The sequence below is a fragment of the Staurois parvus genome, unplaced genomic scaffold, assembly GCF_062004578.1.
Source record: "Staurois parvus isolate SC_StPar_1 unplaced genomic scaffold, SC_StPar_1.0 ptg000783l, whole genome shotgun sequence".
Taxonomy (NCBI): Eukaryota; Metazoa; Chordata; class Amphibia; order Anura; family Ranidae; genus Staurois; species Staurois parvus.
In genome coordinates, this window is record NW_028318579.1 from 1,242,990 (window position 1) to 1,267,124 (window position 24,135).

A 24,135-nucleotide genomic window follows, 5' to 3' on the forward strand; every position below is an offset into this window, starting at 1 on the left:
ACCCATTCACCTAAAACCCATTCATCCAGGGGGTGACAACGCTGCTGTGTGATTTCCCAGCAGAACAAACAGTGTTGTCACCCGATAACCGGAAGTGGAAAATAACAAGTCTACTGGTAGGGTCAACAGATATTCCATTTATTAATCCACATTTATTGACTCCATTCATTGGCTGACTGTGTGATATCCCCTCCCTCCTAGATGGTAAGCTCGAAAGAGCAGGGCCCTCGAACCCCTCTGTTTTTGACTCGGTCACAGACCATTTACTGTGATCTACCAGTGAGCCAAACTGTTGCAGTTTGCCAACTTCCTAAAATTCTGTTTTATTGAGGAACGAACAGTATCATTTATAGGGCATATGATGCAGGCAAAGCATATACATTGATTGGGTGAAAAGTCCACTGGGTTTCTGCGTGTTCTTCCATCCGTGTTGATATCTTCCAATCATTTTCCCCAAAAAGACTCATTCCCTTTTATGGGGGTTGTTTACATTAAAAGATACTTTTCTCCTAATGAGTCACCTCGGGTGAGACTCCGGATGAAGGCGCCATCTTAATTATCATCATTGTTCTGTCAACTTATATCTGATTGTCTACTTAAGAGAGTAAGGAATGTAAAGAGCAAGAAGCAGAAAGTAGCAAGACTATAAAATTGTCATTTTACTGATCATCTAATAGAACGTGGACTGTCTATCACAATCCACTACACCTCGTGTATTGTTTTGTTACTGTTTTGTCTCATGTTCTGTCCCCCACTATAATGTACAGCGCTGAGCAAACCTGGCGCTATATAAATACTGTATAATAATAATAATCATTTCTGTGCTAAACGAACAGTGTGGTCACATTATTACTGTATAGGGATTATTATAAGTAAGGAAAATATTCAGCATATGAATTGCTTTTTTAATGGTTTATATCCCACATGGAAGAAAAATATATTTGAAATATATTTTAAAAAATATTCTTCCCAAATATATTGACATATATTTGAAATGCTACAATTTTGGCCGTATTCAATATATTCCAAAATGTATTTCAATAAATTGTGTTTTTATTACAAAATATATGAAAAATATTTTTAAAAATACATTTCAAATATACTGTATGTCTTTAAAAATACAAATACATTTTTGGAATGCATTTACAAATATATGTAAAAATATGTTAAAATGACTTTTTTATATGTTAAAAAAAATCTGAAGAATATATTCTGTGCAGGCCAGTCAAGTTCCTCCACCCCAAACTGGCTCCTCCATGTTTTTATAGACCTTGCTTTGTGCACTGGTGCGCAGTCATGTTGGAACAGGAAGGGGCCATCCCCAAACTCTTCTCACAAAGTTGGGAGCATGAAATTGTCCAAAATGTCTTCGTATGCTGTTGCCTTAAGCGTTCCCTTCATTGGAACTAGGGGGCCAAGCCCAACCTCTTGGCGACCGCAGAGAAGCATGATTGGTCACTCCAGAGAACATGTCTCCATGGCTCTAGAGTCCAGTAGCGGCGTGCTTTACACCACGGCATCCGACGCTTTGCATTGCACTTGGTGATGTTAGGGCTCGTTCACACTAGGCTGTTTTGCCAACGCTTGCCAAACGCCCCTATAGCGTTTGGCAAGCGTTGGTCCGGTGTTTGCGGAGCGTTTTTAACGCTCGGCAAACGCTCCGCAAACGCCACATGCGCGGTTTAGCGGCGGTTGCTAGGCGTTTGCCGAGCGTTAATAACGCCCCACAAACGCCTATAATGCATTTGAGTGGTGTTACCGCTCCGCAAACGCCCCGCAACCGCGTTGCAACCGCACCGCAAACGCCGGCCGGGCGTTTGCGGAGCGGCACCATAGACGAGAATAGGAGGCTTCAAAGCCTCCTGACTCGACCAGAGGCGTCCGTTTTGCCGCAACGCGACGCAAACGCTCCTGTTAGAACAGCACCATGTGCTGTAATGTGCAGAGTTGGCAGAGGCGTTTGGGAAGCGGTAAAAACGCTTCCCAAACTCCTCTCTGCTGCCTGCACACAAGGCTAGTGTGAACGTAGCCTAAGGCTTGGATGCAGCTGCTCGGCCATGGAAACCCATTCCATGAAGATCTCTACACACTGTTGTTGTGCTAATCTGAAGGCCACACCAAGTTTGGAGGTCTTTAGCTATTGACTCTGCAGACAGTTGGCGACTTCTGCGCACTGTGCGCTTCAGCATGCGCTGACCTCGCTCTGTCATGTGACGTGGCCTACCACTTGGTGGCTGAGTTGCTGTTGTTCCCAGTTGCTTCCACTTTGTTATAATCCCACTAACAGTTGAGCGTGGAATATTTAGTACCCAGGAAATGTCACGGATGGACTTATTGTACAGGTGACAACCTATCACGGGACCACGCTTGGAGCCACTGAGCTCCTGAGAGCGACCCATTCTTTCACCAATGTTTGTAGAAGCAGTCTGCATGCCTAGGGGCTTGATTGTATACACCTGTGTCCATGGAGGGGATTGGAACACCTGAATCACATGATTTGGAGGGCTGGACCAATACTTTTGGCAATATAGTGTGTGTGTATGTATTTATGTATGTGTGTATATATATATATATATATATATATATATATACACACACACTTCTGTTATTTCATGATTATTATACAGGATTATTGCATTACAAATCCTTGTTCAAGCCCAGAAGGGGGAGGTTTCTTCCCCTCGAAACGTGTTGGCTGTATCTGTTCTTAAAAATATATATATTTTAAAAAATCTCAAAAAGTTTGTAATAGGGGCTCCTAATCACATACCCAGAAGTTGTCCGTCTGTTGAGCAATTTGATCAGAAAGGCGGCAGCCTTGACTACAAACTAAACTCCATCAAGGAAACACACACTTTCTTATGTCTGTGAAAGCACCCTAACAAAACAAAAAATAAATGTATTTTATTTATTTATTTCAGGTGCTTATATATCGCCGTCAATGTACGCAGCACTTTACATATATATTGTACATTCACATCAGTCCCTAACCCTCAAGGGGCGTACAATCTAAGGTCCCTAACTCACATTCATACATACACATACTAGGGACAATTTAGACAGGAGCCAGTTCACCTACCAGCATGTCTTTGGAGTTTGGTAGTAAACTGGAGAACCCGGAGGAAACCCACACAGGCACAGGGAGAACATGCAAACCCCAGGCAGGAGGTGCCGTGGCTGGGATTCGAACCAACGACCCTAGTACTGCCAGGCGGAAGTGCTAACCATTTAGCCACTGTGCTGCCCCAATAAGTATATTTTTAGCTCTTTATTAAACTTCACTTTACCCTAATCCACCCTAATTAACATCTTCTCCACTCTTCTCCCCTTAACTGTTTTCCTGATTTTTTTTTTTTCTCCTTTCTTTTTCTCTGGCCATTAATATTTTTTTGTTCCAAAAATACTGTATTGATTTAAGGAAAGACAAAAGCATTTAGAGCATGTACAGCCATAGATCACAGTCAAAACATAGACATGACATGTTGCTTCCCGTTTCACATACGGGACTAATTGTAATCAGTTGTGCACAACAAAAACATGTAGACCAGTACAACCATCATACAAAGTAAACTGGTGGAAACCGAGAGGAAAGTGGATAAAGTGATGTTAGTGAATGTTATCTCGTCCTGACTCTCATCAACTTTTTATTGGCAAAGCAGTGTGATGATAGAGATAAGGGTAGGGGAAGCGTTGGGTATTGTGACCAGGGGCGGACTGACCATTCAAGAACTCGGGCACTGCCCGAGGGCCCGGGGTCAGTAGGGGGCCCCATGAAATGCCCCTGGTACCTTTTTATAGGCTTTTTTTGAGTGTGGGCAAGGACACAGGGGCCCCATGATCCCCTATTGCCCAGGGGCCCCATGAGTTGTCAGTCCGCCCCTGATTGTGACGGTCATTGTTTACATAGTGATAAGTAGCGTATGTGCTATGGTCGAAGTTAGTCATATCTGTGTGCAAGTAAATGCTCTATTTGATTGGTAGAGAAAAAATCATACAGGGAAACAACAGGTGTGAAGACAAGAGGTTAGAAAGACCGATAGTAATAGAAAGAATTGTTAGGTGAGATATTGGGGAAGAAAGAGAAAAAAAAAAAAAGGGGGGGGGGGAGGGATAAGAAGGCATTACATCCTCATGCATAGGCCCAGCCAGACAGTTAATATTAGAGCTTAAAATATGATGTGTGAAGGATCTGTCAGTGGGGTGACGCAGGTATCAAGAACCCCAGAAGGCATGGTGAGATATGGGTGTGCAGACCATCCTTGTGCGTGAGAGGATTGTCTTCGGATATCAGGGTATATCCCTCCACAGCATTGTAGTTAGACATTCAGCCAGAGGGTCTCTGTTGATCGTGTCCTGTTAGATCAGTGGTTCTCAACCTTCCTAATGCCGTGACCCTTTAATACAGTTCCTCATGTTGTGGTGACCCCCAACCATAAAATTATTTACCCAGTAATTATAATTCATGAAGTGCCGTTTTACCTCCAATACTGCTGCTTTCAACACAGTAGCTGCTTTTAACACAGTAGCTGCTTTCAACACAGTAGCTGCTTTTAACAGAGTAGCTGCTTTCAACACAGTAGCTGCTTTCAACACAGCAGCTGCTTTCTACACAGTAGCTGCTCTTTACACATCGGAATTATGTGTTTTCTGATGGTATTAGGGGACCCCTGTGAAAGGGTCGTTCGACCCCCAAAGGGGTCGCGACCCACAGGTTGAGAACCACTGTGTTAGATGATAGTTAGGGGTGGATTTGAAATAACTCCAGCATGCCCAAGTTTTCCTGAATCTCTCGGGATGATCCTTAGCTACAGAAATCAGTTCCTCCATTTCCTCAGTTTTGTCGATCCTGGCAAACCATTCTCGTATAGTGGGAACATGTCTTGAGCGCCAGTGGACTGGGATACATTGCTTAGCAGCATTTACCATATGCAAGGCGAGTGATTTGCGGTATGTCCGAAATGGAAGTGCCGTATGATGGAGCAGAAATTGTGCGGGGGAAAGGTCTAGGGCAGTGATGGCGAACCTATGGCACGTAGAGCCATCTCAGTGGGCACGCCAGGAAGAAGAGGAAGATGAGCGCACACGGACCACACACACTGACCGGCCATCCAGATCTCGTCCACGCTGGACCCCCATCAAACTACATCTCCCACATGTCTCTGGGGCTAGGGTGGGTGTGGACGAGAGGAAACGGCTCCTATGCGGATCTGGCACCAGGGGTGATGTAGCCGGGGATGGGCGTGGAAGAGAGGAAGAGGCTCTCACACTGCTCCGGGGCCAGGGGCGATGTGTTCAGCGTGGATGGGAATGAGCTGCTGGGTTGGAAGCCACACCGACACTGCCAGAGGTGAGATTAACTGCTTGCAGTGTCACCCATCAGTGCCCAGCAGTGTCGCCTGTCAGTGCTGCCCAGCAGTGCCACCTGTCAATGCTGCCCAGCAGTGCCACCTGTCAGTGCTGCCCAGCAGTGCCATCTGTCAGTGCCCAGCAGTGTCGCCCATCAGTGCTGCCCATCAGTGCCACCCATCAATGATGCCCAGCAGTGCTGCCGATCAGTGCCGTCTGTCAGTGCCTCCAGTTGGTGCTATCAGTCAGTGCCGCTTATCAGTGCCCATCATTGCTGCATATCAGTGCATCCTCATCAATGCCCACCAGTGCCGCCTTCAGTGCTACCTATCTGTGCCGCCTCATCAATGCCCATCAGTGCTGCCTATTAGTGCAGCCTCACCAACGCACATCAAAGAAGAAATATTACCTGTTTGCAAAATTTTATAATAGAAGCAAAGAAAACCTTTTATGTTTTAAATTTTTTGCTCTTTTTTCATTTATAGTGCAAAAAATAAAACACCCAGTGGTGATTAAATACCACCAAAAAAAGCTCTATTTGTGTGAAAAAATGAGTGTTGCATGACCGCACAATTGTCATTGTCAAGTGCAACAGCACTGAAAGCTGAAAATTGGTCTGGGCAGGAAGGGGGTAGAAGTGCCCGGTAAGCAAGTGGTTAATTGCAGTGTTGGAACTTTGAAATAAAAAAGTTGGTTTTGTGTTGCAGTTTTGGGCACTCGGGCTCAAAAAGGTTCGCCATCACTGGTCCAGGGCGTACGTGGTGACTTGTGCAATTATAGATTGAACGTTCCCCCAAAAGGGTTGCAACAATGGGCATTCCCACCAAATGTGTAGGAGCGTACCCGCTGATTGAGGCCATTAATATTTTAACATTTTTATTAGTTTATTTTGTTTTGTTTTTTACTGTTGCATTAAAAACAATTGGGGAAAAATAACTTAGGCCTTCTATTTTATTTCATCCGGATTGTTCAAACCATGATGGAGATCTTTTCCTCCGAAAAGTGTTGCATATATCTGATGTTCTTGACCAAGAGTCTCCAAACTATGGACCTCCAGGTGTTGAAGAACTGCAAGTCCCATGAGCCCTTGCAAGACTCTGACAGCCACAGGCAAGACTCCCAGAGGCAGAGGTATGATGGGACTTGTAGTACTTGAGCTGGAGGGCCATAGTTTTGGAGACCCCAGTTCTTGACAAACATTTGAAACAAATCTCAAACAAGATAGAAGTTGGTATAAGGTGTTCCTAGCCACATTCCCAGAAGTTGTCCATCTGTTGAGCGATTTGTTTATAATGTTTATTTGGTAAGAACATCAGACATGGCCAACACGTTTCAGGGGAAAGGGAATCCCCCTTCATATGGGGTTGAACAAGGAGGATTTGTAATACAATCTGGATGAAATAATATAGAAGGCCTGAACTGAGGCTGAAAAAATGAGGAAGGGTTGTAACAGCGCAAACACTGCAAAGTCCTGGGAAATGGTAGTATGGGTGATGGTGGTATTAGTGGCTACTGTATGAAGAGCGTAGGATTCCGTGTGGCACTGAGGGCAAGGCTTCCAAATAAGCTGTAGCAACTTCTGTAGATGAGAAAAAGGAGAGAAGCGCCTCTAAGTGCAAAAAGTCTTTTAATTCAAGTCTAAATGTAGAAACACTCACATGTGTGAAGTAATCATAAGCATAAAAACCGTGGTTAACAATAGTTAACGGTGGGGTGGTAACCCGGGTGAAGAGCCGTCATCTCTCTGCGATGTGGGGAGGTCAGCTCTCGGCTGGAACAGCGTGGTGGCTGGAGGGGGAACAGTGGTGAGGCCAGCCTTCATGCACGTCCTCCCTCAAAGCCGGATGGAACGCACGCTGGAACGTAGCGGCGGCGTGGCCGTGATGACGTCAGATCCCAGGGTGCACTGCGACGCGTTTCGGAGCATGCACTGGCCGTGGAAGGCGGAAGTGCACTCCTTTTTCAAGCAGGGGGAAGTGGATGAACAGGGGTGAATATATAGGGAACGTGAGTCTAATTGATCAATTAACCAATTAACCAGTGATTGACCATTGCTGTCAGGTGAATAGTGTAAAGTCATGGATGTTAACTGGGGGGTAAAAGGAAACCAAATGGAAAAAAGAGAGGATGTAATAAATAAGAAAACGGAAGACGAAAGAAAAAAAAAAAAAAAAAAAAAATTATGTTCTGGGAGATTAGTGGGGTAAAATGTTCACCTTGCAGCACTGGCACATCAATTATGTAACAGTAGTGAGCAGATATTTAGTGGTAATACAGCATGATTGCAAGATGATACAGCATGATTGCAAGATGATAAACATATTGGTAATAATACATGCAGATGACATTATAAAAAGTAAATTACATTGTAAAAAATTGTAAAAAATAGAATAAAATATAAATAATGAACAAAAGGTTATAAATAATAAACTAAAAATTGGATAAAAAAAAAAAAAAAAAAAATTCGATAAAAAATTTGATTAAAAAATTCGATTAAAAAATTCGATTAAAAAAAAAATTCGATTAAAAAAAAAAAAAAAAAAAAAAAAAAATAATAAATAAAAAAAAAAAAAAAAAAAAAAAAAAAAAAAATTATAAAGAAAGGGGGGGGGGGGGGGAAGTATCATTGTGAGTGTTGAGTGGCTGTGAATGGGAGATTGTAGTGTTTATAGTATAGTGTTAATGTCTAATTCCTCGTTGAGTCCGCCTGGGGACAATGTATCTAATGTAAATATCCAATAAGTTTCTTGTGAACAGAGTTTTTTGAAACGATCAGACTCAGAGAGATTGTTGTGTATGGATTCTAAGACCCATACTTGTAGGCCATCAGTGGATTTTTGGTGATATTCAAGGAAGTGGCGGGGGACGCTATGTTTGTCTTTACCATCTTCAATAAGACGTCTGTGCTCGCCAAACCTGGCGCGGAGGGGTCTGATGGTTCGTCCCACATATAGGAGGCCGCAAGGGCAGGATATACAATAGATCACATGATCAGTGGAGCAGTTGTAAAATTCTTTGAATGAATAGGTTTTTCTTTTTGTGGTGAAGTTTTTTTGTCCGTGTTTAACGAATTGGCAAGTTTTGCATAGCGCTTTGTTGCATCTATACATGCCGACAATGGGTATGAGGCAGATTGTGTTGAGTGTGTTGGTGGGTGGGTTGTATTTGCTGGGGGCAATCTTGTTTTTAAGGTTGATGGCTTTGCGGTAGGTGTATTTTGGTTTTTTATCTAAGATGTCTATTAAATGTGGATCCTGTAGTAGTATCGGCCAATGTCTATTGATGATAGACTCCATTTTGTGAAAGTTGTTGTGGAATTTGGTTATAAATCTGACCTGGTTGGGAGGCTCTGAGTTATTGTGTGTTTGGGGTCTACCCTTGTGGTAGAAGGAGTGGGCCTCATCTACTAGCTTGTGTGGGTAACCTTTGTCTAGGAATTTCTTTATTAGAATGTCACTCTGGAGATTGTAATCTGAATCTGTGGTGCAGTTTTGTCTGAGACGACAGAATTGTCCTTTAGGTATATTTTGGATCCATTTGGGGTGGTGGCAGCTGTTGAAGTGGAGGTATGAGTTGCCAGATACGGGTTTGAAGTGGTTTTTTGTTAATATTTGGAGATTGTCATGGTATAATTCGAGATCTAGGAATACAAGAGTATGTTTGTGGTGAGTGGAGGTGAAGGACAGTCCAAAAGGATTTGAATTGCAATGGGTTACGAACTGGTCTACGTGTGATATTGGTCCATCCCAGATGACGATAATGTCATCTATGTAACGGCCGTAAAAGATGATGTGGGCGGCAAAGGGATTGTTGTGCCATATGTGTTTGTCCTCCCAGAAACTCATAGTCAAGTTGGCATATGAGGGTGCAAAGTTGGCTCCCATGGCTGTACCTTGAGTTTGTAAGTAGAAATCGTGGTTGAATGTGAAGTAATTGTGTTTGAGGCAAAATGAGGTGGCGTCTACTATAAAGGAAGATTGTTTGGGGTTGAGTGATGGATCCAAGGATAGATAATGCTGGATGGCGGTGATGCCTACATCATGGGGTATCGAGGTGTATAGGGAGCAGACATCTAACGAGACCCAACAATAGTCGGGTTCCCAGGAGTATGTTTGGAGTAATTCTAGCAAGTGTCCGCTGTCCCGGATATATGAGTGTTGAGCCTGTGCAAGGGGTTGTAGGAAGTGGTCGATATATTGGGAGAAACCGCTGGTAATGCTCCCTGTGGCCGCTACGATTGGTCTTCCTGGTGGATTATTTGGATTTTTGTGTACTTTGGGGAGAAAGTAAAAATACGGGGTGTTGTAGAAGTCTTTAGATAGAAAAGAGGCTTCCTGCTTGGTGATGACACCATCAAGTAAGGCTGTGTTCGTTAGTAGTAGTGCGTCCTGTTTGAATTCGGGTAGTGGGTCTTTAGTTAATTTGGTATACGTGGATGTGTCTGAGAGGAGTCTGAGGGCTTCGTCTATGTAGTCAGTGGTATTAAGAAGTACAATGCCGCCGCCTTTATCGGCGGGCTTGATAATAATGTCCTTATTGTTTGATAAAGTGGTAATGGATTTTTTTACAGTGTTTGGTAGATTAGAGGCGGAATGGTGCTGGTTGGGATTGCACAATTTGATGAATTCCGAGTAGACTACTCTATAAAAACTTTCCAGGTAGGGGCCCTTAGAATGTGTGGGATTGAATACTGATTTGGGTCTGAGCGTAGTGTGTGCCACAGGTGGGGGGTATAAAAGTTGTGAAGTGAGTGTAAAATCTAAAGGTGGGCCATCATCAGGGTGAGACTCAGCAAATAATTGTTCTAATATGTCTAAGGCGTCTGAGTCAGATGGGGTTGAGGGGTTGATATTGTCTGTGTCAGGTGAAATGGCTGTAGGCTGAGTTTTTTTGGATTGAATGTGAAAGAATCTTTTTAAGGTGAGATTGCGTATAAATTTATTCAGGTCTTTGAATAGTGTGAATAAGTTGGGTGGGGAAGTTGGGGCAAAGTTTAGACCGTGATTGAGCAGAGAGATTTCAGTTTGTGATAGTTGATGGTTGGATAAGTTGAAGATTTTTACAGTTTGCGGTGTTTGTGTTTGGTGTGTGTTGCGGTGTTTATTTCGTCTGACTCAGACGCCTTAGACATATTAGAACAATTATTTGCTGAGTCTCACCCTGATGATGGCCCACCTTTAGATTTTACACTCACTTCACAACTTTTATACCCCCCACCTGTGGCACACACTACGCTCAGACCCAAATCAGTATTCAATCCCACACATTCTAAGGGCCCCTACCTGGAAAGTTTTTATAGAGTAGTCTACTCGGAATTCATCAAATTGTGCAATCCCAACCAGCACCATTCCGCCTCTAATCTACCAAACACTGTAAAAAAATCCATTACCACTTTATCAAACAATAAGGACATTATTATCAAGCCCGCCGATAAAGGCGGCGGCATTGTACTTCTTAATACCACTGACTACATAGACGAAGCCCTCAGACTCCTCTCAGACACATCCACGTATACCAAATTAACTAAAGACCCACTACCCGAATTCAAACAGGACGCACTACTACTAACGAACACAGCCTTACTTGATGGTGTCATCACCAAGCAGGAAGCCTCTTTTCTATCTAAAGACTTCTACAACACCCCGTATTTTTACTTTCTCCCCAAAGTACACAAAAATCCAAATAATCCACCAGGAAGACCAATCGTAGCGGCCACAGGGAGCATTACCAGCGGTTTCTCCCAATATATCGACCACTTCCTACAACCCCTTGCACAGGCTCAACACTCATATATCCGGGACAGCGGACACTTGCTAGAATTACTCCAAACATACTCCTGGGAACCCGACTATTGTTGGGTCTCGTTAGATGTCTGCTCCCTATACACCTCGATACCCCATGATGTAGGCATCACCGCCATCCAGCATTATCTATCCTTGGATCCATCACTCAACCCCAAACAATCTTCCTTTATAGTAGACGCCACCTCATTTTGCCTCAAACACAATTACTTCACATTCAACCACGATTTCTACTTACAAACTCAAGGTACAGCCATGGGAGCCAACTTTGCACCCTCATATGCCAACTTGACTATGAGTTTCTGGGAGGACAAACACATATGGCACAACAATCCCTTTGCCGCCCACATCATCTTTTACGGCCGTTACATAGATGACATTATCGTCATCTGGGATGGACCAATATCACACGTAGACCAGTTCGTAACCCATTGCAATTCAAATCCTTTTGGACTGTCCTTCACCTCCACTCACCACAAACATACTCTTGTATTCCTAGATCTCGAATTATACCATGACAATCTCCAAATATTAACAAAAAACCACTTCAAACCCGTATCTGGCAACTCATACCTCCACTTCAACAGCTGCCACCACCCCAAATGGATCCAAAATATACCTAAAGGACAATTCTGTCGTCTCAGACAAAACTGCACCACAGATTCAGATTACAATCTCCAGAGTGACATTCTAATAAAGAAATTCCTAGACAAAGGTTACCCACACAAGCTAGTAGATGAGGCCCACTCCTTCTACCACAAGGGTAGACCCCAAACACACAATAACTCAGAGCCTCCCAACCAGGTCAGATTTATAACCAAATTCCACAACAACTTTCACAAAATGGAGTCTATCATCAATAGACATTGGCCGATACTACTACAGGATCCACATTTAATAGACATCTTAGATAAAAAACCAAAATACACCTACCGCAAAGCCATCAACCTTAAAAACAAGATTGCCCCCAGCAAATACAACCCACCCACCAACACACTCAACACAATCTGCCTCATACCCATTGTCGGCATGTATAGATGCAACAAAGCGCTATGCAAAACTTGCCAATTCGTTAAACACGGACAAAAAAACTTCACCACAAAAGGAAAAACCTATTCATTCAAAGAATTTTACAACTGCTCCACTGATCATGTGATCTATTGTATATCCTGCCCTTGCGGCCTCCTATATGTGGGACGAACCATCAGACCCCTCCGCGCCAGGTTTGGCGAGCACAGACGTCTTATTGAAGATGGTAAAGACAAACATAGCGTCCCCCGCCACTTCCTTGAATATCACCAAAAATCCACTGATGGCCTACAAGTATGGGTCTTAGAATCCATACACAACAATCTCTCTGAGTCTGATCGTTTCAAAAAACTCTGTTCACAAGAAACTTATTGGATATTTACATTAGATACATTGTCCCCAGGCGGACTCAACGAGGAATTAGACATTAACACTATACTATAAACACTACAATCTCCCATTCACAGCCACTCAACACTCACAATGATACTTCCCCCCCCCCCCCCTTTCTTTATAATTTTTTTTTTTTTTTTTTTTTTTTTTTTTTTAAATCGAATTTTTTAATCGAATTTTTTAATCAAATTTTTTATCGAATTTTTTTTTTTTTTTTTTTTATCCAATTTTTAGTTTATTATTTATAACCTTTTGTTCATTATTTATATTTTATTCTATTTTTTACAATTTTTTACAATGTAATTTACTTTTTATAATGTCATCTGCATGTATTATTACCAATATGTTTATCATCTTGCAATCATGCTGTATCATCTTGCAATCATGCTGTATTACCACTAAATATCTGCTCACTACTGTTACATAATTGATGTGCCAGTGCTGCAAGGTGAACATTTTACCCCACTAATCTCCCAGAACATAATTTTTTTTTTTTTTTTTTTTTTTCTTTCGTCTTCCGTTTTCTTATTTATTACATCCTCTCTTTTTTCCATTTGGTTTCCTTTTACCCCCCAGTTAACATCCATGACTTTACACTATTCACCTGACAGCAATGGTCAATCACTGGTTAATTGGTTAATTGATCAATTAGACTCACGTTCCCTATATATTCACCCCTGTTCATCCACTTCCCCCTGCTTGAAAAAGGAGTGCACTTCCGCCTTCCACGGCCAGTGCATGCTCCGAAACGCGTCGCAGTGCACCCTGGGATCTGACGTCATCACGGCCACGCCGCCGCTACGTTCCAGCGTGCGTTCCATCCGGCTTTGAGGGAGGACGTGCATGAAGGCTGGCCTCACCACTGTTCCCCCTCCAGCCACCACGCTGTTCCAGCCGAGAGCTGACCTCCCCACATCGCAGAGAGATGACGGCTCTTCACCCGGGTTACCACCCCACCGTTAACTATTGTTAACCACGGTTTTTATGCTTATGATTACTTCACACATGTGAGTGTTTCTACATTTAGACTTGAATTAAAAGACTTATTGCACTTAGAGGCGCTTCTCTCCTTTTTCTGAACTGAGGCTGGACGGGGCTAGCACATCCTTTTGGCGCTGTAAACAGCTGTCTAGCTTGATGGGTTGATAGAACATGCTAGCCTCAGTCCAGACCTTCTTTGTTAGATTAGATTGTAAGCTCCCAGGATCAGGGCCCTCCTAACCCTCTTGTATTGAACTGTATTGTTGCTGTATTGTCTCCCTTTATATTGTAAAGCGCTGAACAAGCTGTTGGTGCAATATAAATCCTGTATAATTGTGACGGGAGTCACTTTGGGTGGGGGGCCCATGGAACCCAGCTCACTTTGGAGAGGTGGAGAGACCCCTGTCTCAGCTCCCCATATCCCTCTTATGTGTAAGTCACCCTGTGCCTGTTAGGGGTACAGGGTGATCTCTCCTAATATTATGTAGACATGTCTAGGAGATAGTTGGGGTGGGGGTTGTGGATTGTTTGGTGTTGTGTGGTTGCATCCCATTGTTCTATTGTTTGTCTTGCTTGGGAGCAAACTATTATGAGATGTATGTGTTTATGTGTATTAGCTTAGTGGGGGGGGGTGTATCTCCAGCAGCCCTCCCTCCTGATGGGACTGTCTGCTGGTGTGAACTTTGAATACCTGTGTGTCTCTTGTTACTAAATGTAGATTGCCCCGCCCTGTGTCATTATGCAGAGAGGGGGGCCTGTCCCCTGAGTGTATATATCTTGTATCTGTGTTGAAATAAACGGTCTACCTCCTGGTTTACTTCAAGACTGGTGTCGTCTAGTCTTGTATGGTCGGCTGTGGTGTCTGTTGTCGGTGTTCGGACAGGGAAGCGGTAGTCTAACGGAAGTACTCTGCGCACTCTGGGGTCAGTTACGTTACAATAATAATTTCATGCAAATTGTAATATGAATCCTTGCTCATGCCCTGATGAAGGGGGAGATCTTTTCTCCCGAAACATGTTGGATATATATGGTGTTTTTTAGGCCCAGATCTCGGGACCTGCCTTGAACTAAACTGCAGCAAGGAAAACACACACTTTATTCCTTATTACATAGTTAGTCTGGCTGAAAAAAAGACAAAAGTCCATCCGGTTCAGCCAGTAAAAAAAAAAGTAAAAAAAATTATCCTACACCCACAGTTGATCCAGAGGAAGGCAAAAAAAACAGCAAAGCACGATCCAATTTGCTCCTGCAGGGGAAAAAAATCCTTCCTGATCCTCTGAGAGGCAATCGGATATTCCCTGGATCAACTTTACCTATAAATGTTATATCCAGTTATATTCTGTGGATCTGAATGCATCTCAACTTACATTGGTTCAGGGTGATCACACACCCAGTGGTGTATTTTGGTTTTGTGCTGCCCTAGGCAACACAAAAAAAAAATCGCTCCATTACCCCCCCGCAGAGAGAGCCTGACACCAACCAACACCACCACCCCCCAGCAAGAGAGATAGACACTCACCTCCACAGCTCTGGACATCCCCTGGAATGAGAGTCAGGCTCTGCATACACCATCAAGCAGCCCACAGCCTCTCTCGGATCCCACCTGGTCCTCATGCTTCATGTGTCCCTTCTTCTGGGGAGCAGTGCTGCCCCCTGAAAAATGCCACCCTAGGCAAATGCCTTGTTTGCCTTGTGGTAACTACACCCCTGCACCCACCCCACCTATCAGAATATACAATTCTGACCTATTTCTGATCCATAGGAGCTTACAGTCTAAAGTTTCTACCACTGACTCAAGAAGCCAGTTACCCGGTTGGGGTTGTGAGAAGAAGCCATAGCATTTGGAGAGACCCAAGATAGGTCCCCTGGTAGAAACTGACCATATGGCCCCAGTGCTGCAAGCCAATATGAAGGAGTATGTATACCTCATGCCCTAAAACTCCTGCAATGCGTTACTTGTGTTACGTCGTCAGCGATACATTTGAACCCTTTGCTGCCCATCTGTGAATCTGCCAGGCTCACCGGCAATCGCCTCCATCGTCTGCTCCGACAATTTATAAATAGCCCGATCCCATTTCCAGCTCCCATGTCTGTCATTGATATTCTCACATCTCCATGGAAACTGAGGTGAAAAAAAGTAGAATTTACTTACTCTGGAAAGACAAACAGATTGAGATCTATTTTTGGAAACGAAAAAAAAAAAAAAAATTATCTAATCTCCGAAGAAACGTTTCCACGCCCCAAATCCTGACAGGCCCACTCTTACATTGGCAGAATACATTGCGGAAAATATTCCCGGCTTGTCGCGGCCGTGCTTCATTTATTACCCCCCGTAGGATATCGGCACAGTACGTGAATGCGGGAACGCTCATTATGCGCAAATTAAACATTTACCGCGTCGAATTAAAAGTCCGCCCTGACAAATTAGAAAATATACTTTTAATTGGGGTGTGATTTGTAGTACAGGCTTGGCTTTAAAGCTGAATTCCGGGAATTACAAAAAAGCTACCTTTGCAGTGCCCCCCGCCCCAAGGGCTGAGAGCTGGTTCAAACCATAGAAACGCGGTCCAGACACGTTTCTGCATGCGCGTTTTTGATGCTTTTTTGGACGCGTTCCAGTGCGTTTTTTTTATGCATTCCAGTTAATTTTTTTTCCATTTAGAGATATGTGATGAGTCCCGGTGCGTTTTTGAAGCTTTTACCGCGTTCCCATACAGTTCTTGCAGTTCCAGTGCGTTTCCTGCAACCGGAACGCACTGGAACTGCAAGCACTGATGTGAACTGTGACATTGACAACCATATCACCTACTTTCTGTGCGTTTTGGATGAAGAAAAAAAGCAACTGAAATGCATGAAGTGTGAACTGGCCCTAAATAAGGGCATGCGTGCTCCAGTGAGTTTTTGGTGCGTTCCGGTGCGTTGTGATGCGTTTTACTGTGTTCCAGTACAGTTCTGTGCAGAAAAAATGCATCCTGTTCTTTTTTTTTTTCCGCAACCGGAACGCACTGTTACTGCAAGCACTGATGTGAACTATGACACTGACTACCATATCACCTACTTTTTGTGTGTTTTGGATGCACAAAAAAAGCAACTGAAACGCACGTAGTATGAACTGGCCTTAAATAGGAGCATGTGTGTTCCAGTGCGTTTTTGGTGAGTTTCAGTGCGTTTTTGATGCGTTTTACTGCGCTCCACTACAGTTCTGTGCAGGAAAAATGCAGCCTGTTCTACTTTTTTTCTAGCAACCGGAACGCACTGGAACTGCGAGCACTGATGTGAACTATGACAGTGACCACCATATCTACTACTTTCTGTGCGATTTGGATGCAGAAAAAAAGCAACTGAAACGCATGGAGTGTGAACTGGCCCTGAGTGTGAAGTCAGAGGGCTTTCCTTGTGTGGCAGAGCATTGATCTCAGCAGCTGCTGAGCAGAGGAGCTTTATTATAGCCAGGGGCGGACTGACCATTTGGAAACTCAGGCACTGCCCGAGGGCCCGGGGTCAGTAGGGGGCCCCATGAGATACCCTTGGTACCTTTTTTATAGGCTTTTTTGGGTGTACTTTGAGTTTGGGCAAGGACACAGGGGCTCCATGATCCACTATTGCCGGGGGCCCCATGAGTTGTCAGTCCGCCCCTGATTATAGCGTATAACTGGGGTGCATACAGGCGATTTTCACTATAGCGATCATGTGCGATAATCGACCCACAACTAATCCCTAAACTCCAGTGAAGTGTTTTTGCCTAGGCTGAGATGATGTCATTAGTTTGCTACAGGGAAAAGGAAGCATTTACCAAGTCTCCTCTCTCCAGTAATCACACTGCAACATCATAACTTTGTATCAAAGGTCTCTTTTTTTTCAGCCCTTAATGCAGGCCATACATAGGTCGAATTCTGAACGATTTTTTTTCCAAAATCAAAAACATTGTTCGCTCGGTAATCCGATGGCGCCATCAATGATTTCGAAAATCGGCCGACCGAGTCATAAAGTTCACCCCATATAACAGCGAAACTTCTGTTCCGTCCAGGTCACAGCTCGTGCGCATATTCTTTTCGGAAAAACGATCGTACGATTTGACCATTGAGTCGAAAATCGGTTGTTTTTCACAAATTTTCCAACATGCGCAATCACCGAAAAGGGGAGGAACCACGAAAATCGGCCGGTGCCATCGACCCAATAACAGAGCGAAAATCGTCCGATTATTCTTAGGTCCGATTTTCGGATGAAAAATCGGTTGAATTTCGATCCCTGTATGGCCGGCCTAACCTCAGCTTGTTCAATGAAGCTTTGACAGTAAAACCTGGAAGCTGATTGGTTCCTGTGCAGAGGTGCGCCTGATTTGTCACTTCACACCTTTAGTAGATAACCCCCATTATATGATACATTCAGGCCGGGTTCACACTGACGCGGTGCGGGATTTGCAGCATTTTCTGTGCGAATTCCGCACTGCATCACAAATCGGTCAAATTTCGACCCATTAGTCTCGGTTCACACTACTGCGACCTGAAAGTCGTGCGACTTACACTGTGACTTGAGTACTAGTTTGATGCGACTTGATGCCACTTTGAGGCAACTTTGAAATGACTCTGAAACATCTTTCAGGGAAGGCCTGGGTAATCTTCCTGTCATGTCGGATCCAAATCACATCAATATAGATGAGGATCCGACTTGAAGGCGACTTCCACTAAAGTCTATGGGCACACGTTGGATAGAAGTCGCCTTGAAGCAGCACAGGAACCTTTTCTAATGTCGGAGCGACTTTACTAGTGCTAATTAAGACAACTGTCATTGACTAACATGGGATTTGACATGTCATGGGACTTGGGGGTCTCACAAGTCGGCTCCCAAGTCACGGCAGTGTGAACCGAGCCTTACTCTGCTACTAATACTTACTACTCCCTGTGCTCACTGCCATCCAGGGCCCCAGGTGGAGAGCCCTACAGGCCAATGGCTATCCTTCCACTCCCATGTGGCAGTGCTTCGACTTAGCGATTGCCCATTTCGACTCCCTGAATTGCATTGTGGGAGGAAAGGTAGACTGCATGTTCCCCTCTTCTTGGAAGTACTGAGTATTTCAAACTGGTTAAGGCCTCTTTCACACAGATGTACCGATTGGGTCCGCCTGCCCGTTTTTCAGGCAGTCCTGATCGGAACCCCCATTCTCCTCTATGGAGCGTCAGGTGTAAACGGACATGTGTCCATTTACACCCATCGACATCCAATCTGCCCAAAAAAATCGATGGATGGTGCTCCAATTCCCCTTCTGTCTGTCGGATCGGGTCGCATGAAAACGGACAGGCAGTCACTTTTCATCCGACCGCCCATTGAAGAGTCGGATCCCAAGTCGTAGCACTGTGAACCGAGCCTTACTCTGCTACTAATACTTGCTACTCCCTGTGCTCACTGCCATCCAGGGCCCCAAGTGGAGAGCCCTACAGGCCAATGGCTATCCTTCCACTCCCATGTGACAGAGCTTCGACTTAGCGATTGCCCATTTCGACTCCCTGAATTGCATTGTGGGAGGAAAGGTAGAAGATTACATGTTCCCCTCTTCTTGGAAGTTCTGAGTATTTCAACTGGTTAAGGCCTCTTTCACACAGATGTTCCGATCCGCTTGCCCGTTTTTCAGGCGGTCCCGATCATAACCCCCCATTCTCCTCTATGGAGCGGCAGGTGTAAATGGACATGTGTCTGTTAACACCCACTGACATCCGATCCGCCAAAAATGGGACGGATGGGGATCCAATCCCTCTTCTGTCCATCAGATTGGGTTGGATAAAAACAGAAAGGTGGTCAGTTTTCATCCGACCGCCCATTGAGGAGTCGAATCCCTACAGGCTAATGACTATCCTTCCACTCCCATGTGACAGAGCTTCGACTTAACGATTGCCCATTTCGACTCCCTGAATTGCATTGTGGGAGGAAAGGTAGAAGACTACATGTTCCCCTCTTCTTGGAAGTACTGAGTATTTCAAACTGGTTAAGGCCTCTTTCACACGGATGTGCCGATCGGGTCTGCCTGCCCGTTTTTCATGCGGTCCCGATCGGAACCCCCATTCTCCTCTATGGAGCGGCATGTGTAAACGGACATGTGTCCATTTACACCCACCGACATCCGATCTGCCAAAAAAATTGACGGATGGGGATCCAATTCCCCTTCTGTCCATCGGATCGGGTCGGATGAAAAGGGACAGGCGGTCAGTTTTCATCCGACTGCCCATTGAAGAGTCGAATCCCAAGTCGCGGCATTGTGAACCGAGCCTTATTCTGCTACTAATACTAATCCCTGTGCTCACTGCCATCCAGGGCCCCAAGTGGAGAGCCCTACAGGCCAATGACTATCCTTCCACTCCCATGTGACAGAGCTTCGACTTAACGATTGCCCATTTCGACTCCCTGAATTGCATTGTGGGAGGAAAGGTAGACTGCATGTTCCCCTCTTCTTGGAAGTACTGAGTATTTCAAACTGGTTAAGGCCTCTTTCACACAGATGTACCGATTGGGTCCGCCTGCCCGTTTTTCAGGCAGTCCTGATCGGAACCCCCATTCTCCTCTATGGAGCGTCAGGTGTAAACGGACATGTGTCCATTTACACCCATCGACATCCAATCTGCCCAAAAAAATCGATGGATGGTGCTCCAATTCCCCTTCTGTCTGTCGGATCGGGTCGCATGAAAACGGACAGGCAGTCACTTTTCATCCGACCGCCCATTGAAGAGTCGGATCCCAAGTCGTAGCACTGTGAACCGAGCCTTACTCTGCTACTAATACTTGCTACTCCCTGTGCTCACTGCCATCCAGGGCCCCAAGTGGAGAGCCCTACAGGCCAATGGCTATCCTTCCACTCCCATGTGACAGAGCTTCGACTTAGCGATTGCCCATTTCGACTCCCTGAATTGCATTGTGGGAGGAAAGGTAGAAGATTACATGTTCCCCTCTTCTTGGAAGTTCTGAGTATTTCAACTGGTTAAGGCCTCTTTCACACAGATGTTCCGATCCGCTTGCCCGTTTTTCAGGCGGTCCCGATCATAACCCCCCATTCTCCTCTATGGAGCGGCAGGTGTAAATGGACATGTGTCTGTTAACACCCACTGACATCCGATCCGCCAAAAATGGGACGGATGGGGATCCAATCCCTCTTCTGTCCATCAGATTGGGTTGGATAAAAACAGAAAGGTGGTCAGTTTTCATCCGACCGCCCATTGAGGAGTCGAATCCCTACAGGCTAATGACTATCCTTCCACTCCCATGTGACAGAGCTTCGACTTAACGATTGCCCATTTCGACTCCCTGAATTGCATTGTGGGAGGAAAGGTAGAAGACTACATGTTCCCCTCTTCTTGGAAGTACTGAGTATTTCAAACTGGTTAAGGCCTCTTTCACACGGATGTGCCGATCGGGTCTGCCTGCCCGTTTTTCATGCGGTCCCGATCGGAACCCCCATTCTCCTCTATGGAGCGGCATGTGTAAACGGACATGTGTCCATTTACACCCACCGACATCCGATCTGCCAAAAAAATTGACGGATGGGGATCCAATTCCCCTTCTGTCCATCGGATCGGGTCGGATGAAAAGGGACAGGCGGTCAGTTTTCATCCGACTGCCCATTGAAGAGTCGAATCCCAAGTCGCGGCATTGTGAACCGAGCCTTATTCTGCTACTAATACTAATCCCTGTGCTCACTGCCATCCAGGGCCCCAAGTGGAGAGCCCTACAGGCCAATGACTATCCTTCCACTCCCATGTGACAGAGCTTCGACTTAATGATTGCCCATTTCGACTCCCTGAATTGCATTGTGGGAGGAAAGGTAGACTGCATGTTCCCCTCTTCTTGGAAGTACTGAGTATTTCAAACTGGTTAAGGCCTCTTTCACACGGATGTGCCGATTGGGTCCGCCTGCCCGTTTTTCAGGCAGTCCTGATCGGAACCCCCATTCTCCTCTATGGAGCGTCAGGTGTAAACGGACATGTGTCCATTTACACCCATCGACATCCAATCTGCCCAAAAAAATCGACGGATGGTGCTCCAATTCCCCTTCTGCCTGTCGGATCGGGTCGCATGAAAACGGACAGGCAGTCACTTTTCATCCGACCGCCCATTGAAGAGTCGAATCCCAAGTCGCGGCATTGTGAACCGAGCCTTATTCTGCTACTAATACTAATCCCTGTGCTCACTGCCATCCAGGGCCCCAAGTGGAGAGCCCTACAGGCCAATGACTATCCTTCCACTCCCATGTGACAGAGCTTCGACTTAATGATTGCCCATTTCGACTCCCTGAATTGCATTGTGGGAGGAAAGGTAGAAGATTACATGTTCCCCTCTTCTTGGAAGTACTGAGTATTTCAACTGGCTAAGGCCTCATTCACACAGATGTTCCGATCCGCTTGCCCGTTTTTCAGGTGGTCCCGATCATAACCCCCCATTCTCCTCTATGGAGCGGCAGGTGTAAACGGACACGTGTCTGTTAACACCCACTGACATCCGATCCGCCAAAAATGGGACGGATGGGGATCCAATCCCTCTTCTGTCCATCAGATTGGGTTGGATAAAAACAGAAAGGCGGTCAGTTTTCATCCGACCGCCCATTGAGGAGTCGAATCCCTACAGGCTAATGACTATCCTTCCACTCCCATGTGACAGAGCTTCGACTTGACGATTGCCCATTTCGACTCCCTGAATTGCATTGTGGGAGGAAAGGTAGAAGACTACATGTTCCCCTCTTCATGGAAGTACTGAGTATTTCAACTGGTTAAGGCCTCTTTCACACGGACATTCCTATCGGTTCCGCTTGCCCGTTTTTCAGGCAATCCCGATCAGAACCCCCATTCTCCTCTATGGAGCGGCGGGCGTAAACGGACGTGTCCATTTACACCCACCGACATCCGACCCGATCCGACAGACGGAAGGGGAATTGGATCCCCATCCGTCCCTTTTTGGCGGATTGGATTAGATGTCAGCGGGTGTAAACGGATACATTTCCATTTACGCCTTCCGCTCCATAGAGAAGAATGGGGGTTCCGTTTTCATCCCACTGCCCATTGGGGAGAGCGAGCTGCACTGTGTCCGCTCTGCAGCAGCCGAGGGGACACAGAGCTGTCATCCGCTTGCTCAGCGGAGAGATTCCCCGATGAGGTAGGTCTGCTAAACGGGTCCGCCCCGCGTGAAAGCGGTAGAAGCGGCGGGCGTCGTTTACAAAGGGCAGGGACTTAATCAGCACGATCTTATGACCCACACTTACTGGGAATTACTCGTTCATGGGAAATAATTCCAATCCCCGACCCCGAGGGATCACAGGGATGTTTCAAAGTCGGCTATACACAGAACCTGTTGCCTTCATCTGTTTTTGAATTCTGTCTTTATTTTAGCTTCCGGTAATTCCCTTCACAGCAAGATTCAGATTGAGAAAGAACCAACCGTGCTGAACTGAACAGTGTTGTCTATAGGACGCTAGAAGCTTGCTGACTGCTGTAGAGATCAGAGAGAAGGGGTGATGGTCTCATCGGTGTGGCAATGCCCCTTCATTGTCCAATCAGCAGACTGGAGGTGTGCCAGCGACCAAACCGCGTAGGTTAAATTTAGAGAAAAAAAAGGAAGTACCTGGTGAATCACACGACTGGCTGAACAGAATTGCCGCTTTCTTGCTATGTACGGAGATACGCTTTACATCACTGCAATGTCCTAACAAGCGTCTCTTTAAAAAAAAAAACAAAAAACGAATTCTCCCCTACAGAAGCCACTTGGTGTAATGTATGAATCTGTATCTGACGGTGTAACATATGGCGTGCGTTGTGTCTCGGAGGACGGCTGTGTGGCAGCGCTGCGTTGCAGAACTCAACAGAACGCACATACGGGTCTCTCGGGTTTGTTTTCCCGGCTGCAGCCTGTATATAAAAATAATTAGTTATAATGAGCGCCGTATGTAGGAACGACCGCCGTCCTCTCCGTAGTCATCCGGCGTGCGTTGGAGAAAGCGGGAGCAGAGGAGGAATGTTCCAACATCAAGTCGATGAGCACGGGGGAATCGTTCACTTCAACGTCTTTCTTGCACATTCCAGCTGTTTATATAAAAATACACAAAATCCTATAAATAACTCATGAGAAAGTATCCATAAATGTGTCTTGAAACACTGATAGTACGAATACCCAAATCTGTCCTTTTGTAGCCACCTGTGGTGCCCTACCAAGCAGAAATTCAGACCATAATAGGGGAGCATAACAATAATATTTTGGCATAATAGGGGAGGGGCTTTGCTTTGAACCTATCACGGCTTTCAAATTTGACATTGTTCTGTCAGTCTAACACAGTAACAAGACAGCAGGGTAAAGGAATGGCCTCATGAGTATATTCTGCTTTATGTATACGGAGATAAGTACAGCGCTACAATATAATAAATCGCTAATCCTCATTGAAATGCTTCCATCCTTTGTGCTCCAAATCATAAATGTACAAATACTCCACCACCAGATGTCTGCTGCGTTCCGCTTGAGAAAGTCATCTGAGGAGTGACGAAACGCATCTGGGCGGAGCTTTGGATGACGTCACGATGCTCCGCTTTGGATGACGTCATGATGCTCAGCTTTGGAT

At 45.2% G+C, this 24,135-nt stretch overlaps 3 protein-coding genes across 3 annotated transcripts in view; 2 read left to right on the plus strand and 1 right to left on the minus strand.

Moving 5' to 3' along the window:
• The window catches only part of TRAPPC9 (trafficking protein particle complex subunit 9), an 875,381-nt gene that overhangs the window by 494,752 nt on the left and 356,494 nt on the right, over positions 1 to 24,135 (plus strand). The window lies entirely within an intron of this gene.
• Positions 7,963 to 10,448, minus strand: LOC149444341 (uncharacterized; the record flags this gene model as incomplete). The annotated part of the gene is made up of 1 exon (XM_089654649.1): positions 7,963 to 10,448. A coding segment is annotated over one exon (2,436 nt), but the record flags the coding sequence as incomplete, so codon positions are not given.
• LOC149444342 (uncharacterized) lies at positions 10,506 to 22,977 on the plus strand (the record flags this gene model as incomplete). Its single annotated transcript, XM_089654623.1, has 2 exons — positions 10,506 to 12,309; positions 22,916 to 22,977. Coding segments are annotated over 2 exons (1,866 nt in total), but the record flags the coding sequence as incomplete, so codon positions are not given.